This window comes from Hakea prostrata, chromosome 6 (genome assembly GCF_041222555.1).
Source record: "Hakea prostrata isolate BN-2017 chromosome 6, UWA_Hpros_2, whole genome shotgun sequence".
Lineage (NCBI taxonomy): Eukaryota > Viridiplantae > Streptophyta > Magnoliopsida > Proteales > Proteaceae > Hakea > Hakea prostrata.
In genome coordinates, this window is record NC_142605.1 from 36303900 (window position 1) to 36316296 (window position 12397).

Genomic DNA, 12397 nt, shown 5'->3' on the forward strand with positions numbered 1-12397 from the left:
GGCCCACGCCTGTCTTATAGTTTCCAATGAGATGCCATTTGGATGGTCTGCAGAGCACTAAACCTACTGTTTAAAGGACCCATGAAAAGAGAAAGTGCTAATGGCCAATCTGATTGATCCAACGTTGTTGACAATCGAACCATTTGGTGCACATGGAAGTATCTATATACACTCCATTTTCTTGTAAATGTATGAGTGTATGACATGTGTTCCCCGCATGGCATCAAAAAAATCCATTTATGCCAATGGAGGAGTAGTACGATGGTTAGAAACCTGATTTCTCAGTGGAGAGGTCATAGGTTCAACTCCTACCGGCGGCGGCATATGTAATATCCCTATCCCTATATATAAAAAGCTTATTTGTACCGGAAAAAAAAAATCTATTTATAAGTCACATCAAAGAGTTTGATCAAATTTAAAAAAACAATAATAATAATAATATCACTTGTAAATGAACCTTAAACTTTTGATTTGATGTTGAGACACAAGACACGCATCTATAAAGAAATGAGTAGTTCATTTTCTTATAAAGGCGTCAATGGTTCAATTTGGGAAGTTTGATTTGAGCTTAACGAATTTGGGTGAAAACATTGAGTCCAAAAATTAAAGGTGTCAATTGCATACCGAAACCGTTAAACCGTATCGTTTAAAACCGCATTGTACCGTACCGTTCCAAATTCAGTACGATACGTACCGAAACATAATTTCTTCGGTATGGTTTCCGTTTTAGGTACTCATACCGTTGGTATATACCGAAACTTTACCGAATTGGTACCATACCAAATTAAGGGATATAAATTGTAATTTTACAATTAAAACATTTTACATTTACCCTATTTCACTTTTTCGTTTCATCATTCACTCATCTTCTTAGATTTACTTGTTTTGTCTTTATTAATTAAATTTACTTGTTTTATCTCTATTAATTTCAAATTCTATTGATTGATTGATCATAATTTCATTAGAATCTTAATGAACTAATAACAACAGTTGCATAAGTTCATTCGTATCAAAATTGTACCGCACTAGATACCGTATTTAACAGTTTTTCCGTACCGATTTAATATCGAAACCGTACCGAACCGTTTTTTAAAATACCGAAACCGTACCATACCAATTAAATTCGGTACGTACGGTTATGGTTTTTTGTATTCAAAGTTGGTACCGTACCGATTGACACCCTTACCGAATTCAGTACGGTTCTGAGTGCATCTCTTTTTTCTTTTTTTGTAAATCTTTTTTTGGTAAACAAATACAGTCCATTTCCAAAATAGTGGTTTCAGTTCAATTTTGGTTTGGTACAGTTTATTTGGATTGGATTCGTCCTTACTCCTTAGACCATGACAAACCCGTTATTAAACCACCATAGCCCATTTCAAAACAAAACTGTGGGTCATGGATCTTGCTTCTTGGGCTAAATGTCCAGACAAACTAATCTCTTCACTTTCTTTAACCTCTTTAAATAGTGAAATGCACTCAGAATCTTATTAAAAAAAACACACACACATAAATAAATAAATAAATAAATAACTAATATTTTAACATGGTTAATCCAGCATAACTATAATGGCTTGTAACGATTTGAAAATTTATAATGGATCGGTTTGAATAATGGTTCCGTACATTTGGTTTGGTCTAACAAACCATTGACAAGATGGACCGAACTCGGTCCAAACCATTTGATTTTGACCCCTTAGCCTGTACCTCGTCCAATAAGCATTGATTTGGTACGGTTCAAACTATAAGGAGCAGATCGGTCTAAAAAATGACACTCTTAGTGTGAATGGATGTAAACACTAAATATGGTTTGTGTGTATGCCAGTCATGAACCAATTGGTTTGAGTTTGATACTGGTTCGATAATTTACCGAATGGGTTAAGCCCCTAATTACCATTATTAAAATTATATTTCTAATTGAAAGGAAATGGCCCAGATGATCATCCAAATCCAGAGCCTAGGTAAAGATCTGTGCTCCCCATGCGTCTCTTTGCCACACATCAAGAGGGGGTCCACCTCTAAATTCTTATGCGAAAAAAAAAAAAAAAAAGAGTTGGACTCCAGTTTTTTTTTTTTTTTCAAATGTTCAACACTTTATTCATAAACTTGAAAGAAAATACAGACACAAACACCAAACAAAAGCTAAGGGATGGGTCAAGCCCAATAAACCCTTAGAACTGGTTGTGCAACCACATAATTAAAAAAACATAATGGGTATAATATACATATCCACCACCACTGCTTGCGGAGACACATCACAAAGGCGGACACCAACACAAACATAAACACGCCACAAGGGCTTACATACCACACGTCTCAAGGGCGAAAACATAGCACGCCACAAGGGCGGATACAGAACACGCCTAAAGGGCGAAGACAGAACATGCCACAAGAGCTTACATACCACATGCCTTAGGGCGAAAACAAAGTACGCCATAAGGGCGGATACAGAACACGCCTCATGGGCTAAGACAGAACACGCCTCATGGGCTAAGACAGAACACACCACAAGGGCACCAACTCAGTTGTTGAAGCAAAAAGCATCGGATCTTGTTTTTGAACTCTCATTTTGAAACCGCAAACATGGATACCATCAGCAGCAGTAGATGAACAAAATCTGGCATAAAGGACATTAGATCCGCAAAATACACAACCAAAGCTCGCATCAACCATTGTATGCACATGTTCATAATTACCATAATCTTTAAATTTTGCATCCAAGAAATTCAACCAATCATGAATAGAGTTACCAACAAATTCATCAGTGTCAATTCTAAGAGGAGAAGCTCTCTAACAAGCTTTTGCAAACTCACAATGGAATAATGCATGAATAGTAGTTTCCACATGTGAAGCACATATAAGACATAGAGGTGAATGACTACTATTCTTAGAAAAAAGAGCTTGTTGAGTTGCAATACCATTATGAGCTGCCTTCCATAAGACGGTTTTGATTTTTGGCAAAGATTTGATTTTCCAAAGTCTTCCCCAATTCTCATTTACTGAGATAGATGATTGGGCTTGAGAATGGTTACCAGTATCTCTAGAACAGTGATATGGACTTTGGTTCAACATAGTAGACTCCTTTTAATCAAATAAATTAATTAGATCAATAGATTGACTAGCCATGGAGATCCTTGGTCCATTAAAGATGAAAGTAAGATTTCTTTGATAGAGATCTTCATCTTGATGGTTAGGTAAAATTTAGAAAACCACACAGTTGCTTTAAGGGGAAGTACTCAGTTTGGGGGATCCTTTCCAGATTATTCTCAAACTATAATCATTTGAGATCCACATTGAAATTCTCTCTTTTCTCTAATCATGTATTGTTGTTCATGAAAATCATCAAACTATTTTTCACCCCATCACAAGAGCATTCTTTAGTTTTTTGGAGAATTATTATATGTACCACCAGAGAAAGTAGAGTTCATAATATCTTGGTTAAGAAATGTTGATTATTGATACCCAAGCCAATTATTTGATAGTACATCTCAAAGCTTCTTTTCTATTAATCAAAAACAACATTTAGAAAATAAAAAAAAAGCGTTCATAAGCTCACGAGAGGAGGGTGGGAAAAGATGTATAAAGATTTTGAACCTAAGATCTACTTGGTCTTATCACCCGTATATAAAAAGCTATCAACACCGTGGTTGGAGCACAACCACAAACAATTATCATCAAAAGATAAAAGCCTGATAGATTATAAACCACATTCGAGGATTTTGATATCCTTCGTTACCCTTATTCCTGTAAAAGCAGAATAGATGAAACCAATCTATACTTGCCCATTGGTGTAACATGGGAAAACTTTTTCACTCTGGTGTTTTGGGGGAATTCCTCTTTAATTAATAAGCATGTTTTGCTTTTAGCCATCAGCAAACCAACCCCAAATCATCCCCTCATCCAGGAAAAAGTAATGAGGATTATCATATAAATTTTAGGGCGCATCTCTAATCACCACCCACTTGATTTAATTATAATATCTCTAAGGATTCACAGAAACCCTAAAGCCAAAACATCTCAAATCTTACTTAAGTCAATAAAGATAAAATCTGAACATGATTAGCACTATAAAATGCATGTAATAGAATCAAACGCAATATAAATCAGAATCACCAAAATCTGATTCCATAATCTTCATATGAATCCCATAACAAAAACGGAAAATTTTCGATACTGTCCCAAAAAACTACCCCAAATATTAATGTCATCGCTTAAATTATTCAATATATCAGAAAAATACTATTTATGAAGTGTCTTCAAAACTTTGTGAAAATCTATGATTGGAAGAGGAAAAACTCATGAATGTTAGAGAAAGATGAAATATTTAAGTTGCTTACATTAACACTTAACAATGATTTCCTAACTATAAGGAATGTCTTTGATAAACTATTACACGAGAATAATTGATAAATTTAACATCTCATAGTGTAGCATTAATTTTAAGGAGTAATTCAAGGGGGGTAGAACTGAAATTTTTTTAATAAAAAATGGAACAAAAAGTAATAACTTGAATTTTGATTTTATTTGATTCTATCCAGCTGGATTTTTTGATTTGCATCGAATTTTTAAAAGTAAACCAAATCAAAACCAAAGCGACTGAGTAAACGCGAGTTTGGGCGCGCGTGTCTTGAAACTTGAAAATTTTAAGAAATGAAATAAGACAAAAATCTCTCTAATCTAATCTAAATATGAAAAAATAAAAACTTTGAAAGTATCCGCGTTGACCTTCTCTTTGTGTTTTACAACTTTACAAAGGAGAATCGGAATGGTTCGCTGACGCCTACAGATCTTGATTATCCACAATCATACACTACACGAGATTTCAATACTCTCAGTCACAGGATACACGACTCCTACACCAGCAGCGTGGACTAACTCTTCTCTGCTTCTCTTGGCTCTTGGCTCTTGTTAATGGAGGCGTTTTAAAATAAGCAAGTGCTGTGGCCTCTGTGGGTGGAGAATCTCTCCCCCCCTCTCTCTCTCTCTCTCTCTCTCTCTCTCTCTGTTTTGGCGGACAAAAAGAAAATTTGGAAAGTTGGCAAGTCTTTAGCATCCAATGTCGGACGCGAATTTCACGGCGGTTCAGCTGCCACCAGCGGCGGTGGTGGCGTTATGAGAAAACCAAGAAGGCGGAAAGCTTGCCGGAAGTTGGTCGTCAACGCAGTCATCCAAGGCGGCAGAGCTGGGTTGTCCGTCGAGTTCATCAAGACCCTCGAAGAAATCGTCTCCCATCATCATATCGGGGAGAAGGAGATCGTCGTCCTCATCGTTATCCATAATCATTTCTTCCTCGTCTTCTTCTTCTTTGCTCTCCTGTTTGGTTGCTTCGGCGCCAGTTGAAGGGCTCTTTGGAGAGTGAATCGCAGTAGAAACAGGGGAAGAAGAAGATGGTTTGTTGGTGGTGGGTGTTCCTGGTTCGTCCGCTGGTGTAGAAGAACTCTGAGGAGTTGGGAACTTGTTGCGAGTACTTCCGGCAAGGGAATTCCGGTGGGTAGGGACTGGATGATTGTGCTCCGCCGTGTAGGTTATGATGATGATTCCTGGATCTGAGCGGCTCCGCTCTACTTGTTTTCGCGCTAAACACCCTTTTGAGCTGCTACACCTGTAGTAGCTCCTGTCGTTGAGACAAGAATCAAAAGAACAAGATTGGTTTAATGAGGAGAGATAAAGATGATAAAACAGAGCATATTAGATTGATCCCAATTGAGATCTACCTCGGATAAGGTGATCCTTTGATGGGTTTCTGGCCATATTTACGCCAAGCCCACATATCCGAAGAAACGCCCTCTGCAGGTACTTGGCAAACTACCCTCTTCTGTTGATTCTTCCTGTAAAAAATGGGGGAAGAATGAAAAAGTTGAGAAATTGAGAAGATAGGCATCTGGGTTGGAATCTATCTATTTTCCTTTTGATTGAGAAATAGCCAAGGGAATAACGAACAACGAACCTTCTTTTGGATCGAGGGGTCTGAGAATGACTAGTAGTAGTTGTCGCAGAGGCAGAAGTAGGCCCTGTTGGACACTGACGAGAGTTCATTTGCTGCTGCTGCTGCTGTGGTTTCTGCTTCTGTTGTTGCCGGTGCTGGTCTGTAAATATTCTTCCATGGTTGTTGTGCTGTGGGGAAACAGATTCAACTTTGGGGAAGAAGGGTTTATAGAGTGCTTCTAATTCCTCAAGAGGCGTCAAGGTCTCAAGGAGATCAGGGAAAGATAGAGCTTGCTGGTCATTTTGATCCATACCCAAACGAGGAGGAGGAGGAGGAGGGGGAGGAGAAAAACAAGATAAAATAGGCTCTTCCTGGGTAGCTGTGGTTGGGCCGGTAGTAGCGGTGGCGGTCGTGGTGGTGGTGGTGATGGTGCAGCAACCTCTAACCACGGCTTGCAGATCCCAATCGTCTCCCATGTCGGGAAACATGTACGGGATGATTGTTATCTTCTTCCTTGAAACTTGAAAAGACTCTGTTTTAGCTTCGGCGATGATTGTTACTCTTACTCTCAATAGCTCTGTGCTTGTTGTCTCTGTTCTGCCATCGCTGCTGCTGTTGCTGCTCTTGTTTGGGTAAAAAGAGAGAGAAAGAAATAAAGGACAGCGCTGACTTTTGAAGATAAGAGAGCATTCAGGATTCAGCGATGAGACGAGAAGTTAGCCCTGGTATTATTTATATATATACATGTGGATGAGAATTGAGAAGAGAGAAAAAAAAACAAAGAGAGAGAAAGAGAGTTCATTTTTCAATTGTATTCTTTTTTTCCTGAAACCGCTTAAGCCTTTTTCCATTGACTTGTAAAAATGTCAAAGGAGAGAGAAACAGTTTTGTTTTCTATAACCCAAAAGCAGAAACCGCTTTCACAGTAGAATAAGACACAGACACAACTTATGGGGTTTTCTATTAATTGTAACGCCAGAAAGACTCTGGAAGGAAGAACAGTCATCACAGTGCCCGTAGTACACGTTGTCGGCATGCTTTGATTGTTTCTTGGACGGTCGACGTGGCACCACCGAAGTTAGGGTTCTGAGTCTGAGTCGATGCTGAGTTGGCAAAATATGAGAATTGACATTTATTTTTCAAATTGATCATGAAAGGAGAATAGATTTCTGAAGAGATATAATGACATATGGTCAAGGATCTTGCTAGGCTACTGTGGCTTACGCGATGCATGGTGGTGGTGCTTGTGGTGGGGGATTCATATCCTCCAAAGTACTAAGTGTATCTAGTAGCCAGTTCTCAATGAGCACTGCGTGTCCTTTAACTATTTCCAACCTTTGGATTATGATATTTTTATAATTGTATAACCACTTTAGTTTATCAAATCAAATAGAATTATAAATAATTCAAAGTTTGAAAATAGATAAGGGTCACGCGGTACTCATTAAGAGCTAGTTGCTGGATGGGCACTCATTTCGGCATAATGGAGGATTTGAATCTCTTGTAGTGTCCAGCGCCCAAATAATGGTTTGGTTTGATTTAAGGAAAGTCAGTTTGTTTTACTTAAGTTGGTATAATCTACACATGGTTTGTTTCAAATTGATGAAAAATGGATTTTTATTTGCAATTAAGATTTGGCCATGTATTTAAAAGCAAATTGGACGGTTATAAGAGAAATTCCAGAGGTATATATGTAAATACATAAAGTTTTTAAAATTTATAAAATCACTCCCTAACTCTACCAGATTCAATCCCCAAATTTCCCAAACCCTTCGCTCCACCTCTTCGTCCAGCCATCATTGTCAATTTCAGCGCGCTCTTAGGAAGACAAATGACTACTATCGGTGTTGTTTATGCTCTCAATAGGCAAGGCAGGACTCTCTATAGAGTTGGGCGCTAGGGTTTCTACGAAATTTGGTTTTCATCTTTCCTTTATGTAAATGGGTTCTTCAATTTGATTCTTTTTGTTATAACTAGTGTTTCTTACCTTGTTTTTGGATTAGCTGTAGAAAGAGATGTCTTCACAGAATTTTGTAGTTCAAAATCCATGAAATTTGTATCCTTTCTAATATTGGTTATGTGTTTTCCTTACTTCATCTTGTTCACTTAAAAAACCCAACTGCAATGGTGAGCAATTGAGGAAAAAAATGGTGAGGTTTAAACTCATCTGCTAACGAGCACGATGGAAGATTGAAATGTGTGGTTTCTAGTTATAATCTTATAAAATGTGTTAAGAGAAGAAGGCTATGGAATTTCGGATCATCATTTCCTTTTCTTCTTTTTTTTTTTTTTTTTTTGGGGGGGGGGGGGGGGTTGATCTTGAAAATTATTGTCAAGAACGCAAAGGCTAACTAGGTTTTACCAAAAAAAAGAGAAAAACAAACCGTGCAAGAAAGAGCCGAAAAATCCTACAATTAGGCTTTTGGGTAGTCCTACCATCAAGTTTGGCTACCATGGAACGAGGCGGAATTGGGGTTTGGGATCAGGTCTTGCTAGGGGTTTAATTTTGTAAATTTGTAAAATAGTAAATCCTTGAATGTGAAAATAAGAACTAATATTTTACATATGTACCCTCCTGCCTTCTGATGTTACATTGTCCGACTTCTTTTTGAACACGCGGCCAAATCTAGAGCGTGCTGCTGCCGCAAATAAAACTCCATGAAAAACTCTATTTATTTTATTTAAGTTAATATAATTTGCACATGCTTTTTTGTATGGTTGAAATTTAATGAAATCCATTTGACGTCCATTCAACATTAGGCACTACAAGCATTACCACATCAAATGCACTAATCAAACCAATGGTCAAATTTTTATCTTCTTTGCGACATACTCAATGGTATCAAGCAATCTCTCATGGTCTTCTCTTATGCTACCAACGGTTAAAACTTGTCTTGCTAGAATATATTTGTTTTTGGGGAGCGGGGGTGTGGTAAAGAGAATGTTGTTTATCTAGTATCTTTTCTTGAATCCTCCAGAAAACAATGAGGCTCACAATGTAAAGATTCCTTCGCGTGATATCTCAATATTTCACAAAACTATATTCTCATCTTAAACTTCCCTTTGACAATTATGCACCTTTTGGTTGGAGATTCTATTCCTATTCCATGCCCGTGGTCAACCTCAAGATTTCTTCTCATGCCTTTTCATGAGCCCAAGAGCCTAACTGAATATCATCTTTATGAAGTAGTGCAATGAAAAAGTAATAATCCAGTTCAAGGAAATACATCTACAAAAACAATAGATTGGCAATGATTTTCTATCCTTAGATGATGGAATATAATAATATTTTTGTATTTCTTTACTATATACTCAGGAGAGAAAGGGGTTGAAAATCACTTAATAAATTTGTTTTATTTCAAGTGAGTTTTGAAATATAAATTGAAATTTATGAAAATTTTTGTTTCAAGAAACAAAAGTTGGCCACGAACTACATGGAATTTGACATTCTAAATATAAGAAGTTTGCTAAAAATTTCTTGATAGTAATTTCGTTGAAATTTTGAAAAAAAGTGTTTTTAGCTTGAGGGTCTTTTTTTTTTTCTTTGAAAGAGAAAATACAGTAACGGCAGAGTGTCCGTGTAAATGGAGTTTCTAGATTTTCCAGTTTAGGGTGTGACTTGTGAGTCCCGTTGAAGGAGTCATTTTGACTAGAATGCATAATTGGCTCCGTTTGGTTTGGGGGAATTTAGGGACCACCGGCACGGTTCTCCTTCCCCAACTTGCGGCTTTTAAAACAAAAGAGAGGAAACTTGAGATTTAAGAGTCCGTCGACAGATGTCAAACGGTGACATGATTTCCTCGACGGAAAGGGAAATGGGTGCGTACGATAAGAGGCGCATGTGTGGGATATTCATGCACACGTCATCAAAGCATGTCCGATCAGTTCAGATTTAGGGTTCACGTTCAAACCGAAATCAAATCAAATCAAATCGGTCAAACCGAAGCCAACTCTCAAACCGGCCTTGAACATAAAATAATTCAATTTTTTTTTTGCTTTTCTTAAAGTCAAGATTATCAAATCTTCTGAACCGTTGGATTTGAGTTATTGTCAAACTCTAGAAGTCAAACATGTACGGATCAGTGAAATTCCAAATAATTTGCTTAATGTTGTTGAGTGGTGACCAAATTTCACGGTTGATCTCAATCACGTATCCCTCTATCCATGGATGATGGACGACTTATGTGAGGAGAAAACCATGATAATTAATGGCTAGAATTTATTTTATTATGTTGAAAAAAAGTCACAACTAATGTTCATTAAGAAAAAGATTGATCACAAATAAAAACGAAAATAAGTGAAAGCAACATGGAGAATTAACAAGATTTACACACTGACATGATATGCTACATCTATAGGGGTAGAAAAAGAATTTTTACTATGTAGAGAGAAGATTACAGAATGGACCTCTCAACCAATCGTCAAAACCATATTACAAAACTCTCGCTCAATCACCAAATACTTTAAGATGAAACTCCAAACTTTAAGAGAACATAAAGTACATATAGAGATGTTAAATTTGGATATTCATCCAATCAGGTTATACCATACCTACACTCTTGTACCTCATAAAAACAAGATTAGTGATGGATTTAGGTTTGCTTACATCAGAAATCTCACAAATCAAGTGATTTGGAATGTGTCTTGTTGGAAAATGGCTCTTTGAGTATGAATAAATAAAAATTATTCATTAAGGAAATTTTGTGGAAATAAATGCATGGAATAATTATATGGACAATTGGTTGTTTCAAATCTTAAAGATAGTTCATGCATAATATGTTAATGAACATTTGGGCTTTTGATTTTCTAAACACTGTTTATGAACAAAGGGTTATGGACTTTCATTTACCAAGGAATTTCTCTGTTCTCTAGTTTGATTATAAATGACCGAAGCTTTTCGTTTCCAAGTTTGGTTGTAAATGACAAGGATTTTTTGTTCTTCCAAACTTGTTATTGAGACATTGATGGTAATATGATATATTCATTGCACCAACCTAAGACATCTACTATAAATTGAGATTCTCCTTTGATTAAGAGATGTTATTTTGTTTGGGGTTGTCTCTCTTTTGATTTAAGAATTGTGCTAAGAGTGCTTCGATAGTTTTCTTAGTATTTTGTGAGTCTTGTCAATGTTTTGAGAAGTTTGTTAATTAATTGAAATTTACGGTGATAGAAGGAAGGCATATATCAAATTCGTCATAGCAGTCTATTTTGTGTTAAGTATACCATTGTTCGTTGTTGTTTTCTAGAAGAAAAAGACGTCTATTAGATCTTCATGCACACATCGAAGAAAACAAATTTGTTTTAAGGAAAATGTCTGACATGCCTCGACGATTCTTCCTCTTTGTTCTATTGCTTCCATTTCACATTCCATTTAAGTGTATTTCATTTTCATGTTAAATAGATTTGGTATATTCTTTTGATTTTTATCATCTAATTCTCCTGATTTACTTTCAATTGCTCAACATGTCTGATGCAAGTCCACTTTCAAAATCAAGTTCAAGAATTTAAGTAATATATATACGAGTTATCTTGCATAATTGTATCTTTGTTCTTTATACTTTCTGAAATACTTTCTTTAAGTAATATATGTATATATGAATACATGCAGCAGCAGTACTAGTTTAGCACCCAAAGCTGCAACTAGAAATAGCAGCCATGGTGATATGTGGTGCAAAGCTTTTGTAATTTAAGTAATATATTTGTTTTTTCACTATTAAAAAAAAAAAGCAAAAACTTTCAGTTACTCATTAACGGGAAATGGATAGCTTGTTGGATCTACAAGACAAAAAGAAGTATAAAACAAAGTTAAATTTTCCTACTTTATCATTAGTCGTCTTATTTAATAGATCTAAGCATTAGAAGAGGAAGAAAAAAAATGAATTAGCTTGGGGTACACCGTACACTGTTTGCTCATGAGACGAGCTTTTGTCCCTATTTATATTTTTGTGGGTCTTGTTTATGTTTTCTCTTCCCTCTCTCTCTCTATATATATATTATAGAGGTCAGAAGGCTTAGTGGGTGTATTAGTAGGAACCATGTAGGGAATAATAGAAGCCGTGTCTCAATGACTGGACTTAGTCTTTGTCATTGTTAATGACATCCATATCCTTTTTAAGAGGGTTGGTAATAATGACTTGCCTTTCTCAGCTTTGCTTAATTGGTCAAAACATGTTAAACCTACCTAGAAGGCCCTGTTTTTTTTGTTTCTAGTAATGTTCTAGCAATGTTAGGCCGGTCACAACCTCAAGCCTTTCAGGCTGGTCCCCCCCTCTTCCCCTGTTTCAATCATGTTTTGAGTGGATGGAGACTAAGAGTTAAAACCTACCAATCAAGGGTTCCACATCAGAAATTCTCTTTGGAGCATGCCTAGTTCTCGTATTATGTAGGATTTATCGTTGTTGTATGTAGAAGTAGAGCCAGGATTTAATATTAAGGGAACATGAAGAAAGGTAAAAGGAGAAGAAAAGAAAG

At 36.5% G+C, this 12397-nt stretch overlaps 1 protein-coding gene across 1 annotated transcript; it reads right to left on the minus strand.

Moving 5' to 3' along the window:
- Window positions 1-4958: 4958 nt before the first annotated feature.
- On the minus strand, window positions 4959-6826 carry LOC149013739 (WRKY transcription factor 22-like). The gene is made up of 3 exons (XM_089158913.1): window positions 5945-6826; window positions 5712-5825; window positions 4959-5611 (listed from the first exon to the last, which is right to left on the minus strand). The coding sequence occupies exons 1-3, from the start codon at window positions 6409-6411 to the stop codon at window positions 5080-5082; spliced, it is 1113 nt and encodes a 370-aa protein (XP_089015039.1). The 5' UTR covers window positions 6412-6826; the 3' UTR covers window positions 4959-5079.
- Between the last annotated feature and the right edge of the window lie 5571 nt (window positions 6827-12397).

Excerpts from the sequence above, each read along its gene's own strand:
- LOC149013739 (XM_089158913.1), bottom strand. The coding sequence starts at position 6,411 with ATGTTTCCCGACATGGGAGACGATTGGGATCTGCAAGCCGTGGTTAGA. Across the intron at positions 5,826-5,944 it reads ACCCCTCGATCCAAAAGAAG|GAAGAATCAACAGAAGAGGG; the intron begins GTTCGTTGTTCG and ends CATTTTTTACAG. Across the intron at positions 5,612-5,711 it reads AAAGGATCACCTTATCCGAG|GAGCTACTACAGGTGTAGCA; the intron begins GTAGATCTCAAT and ends TCTCAACGACAG.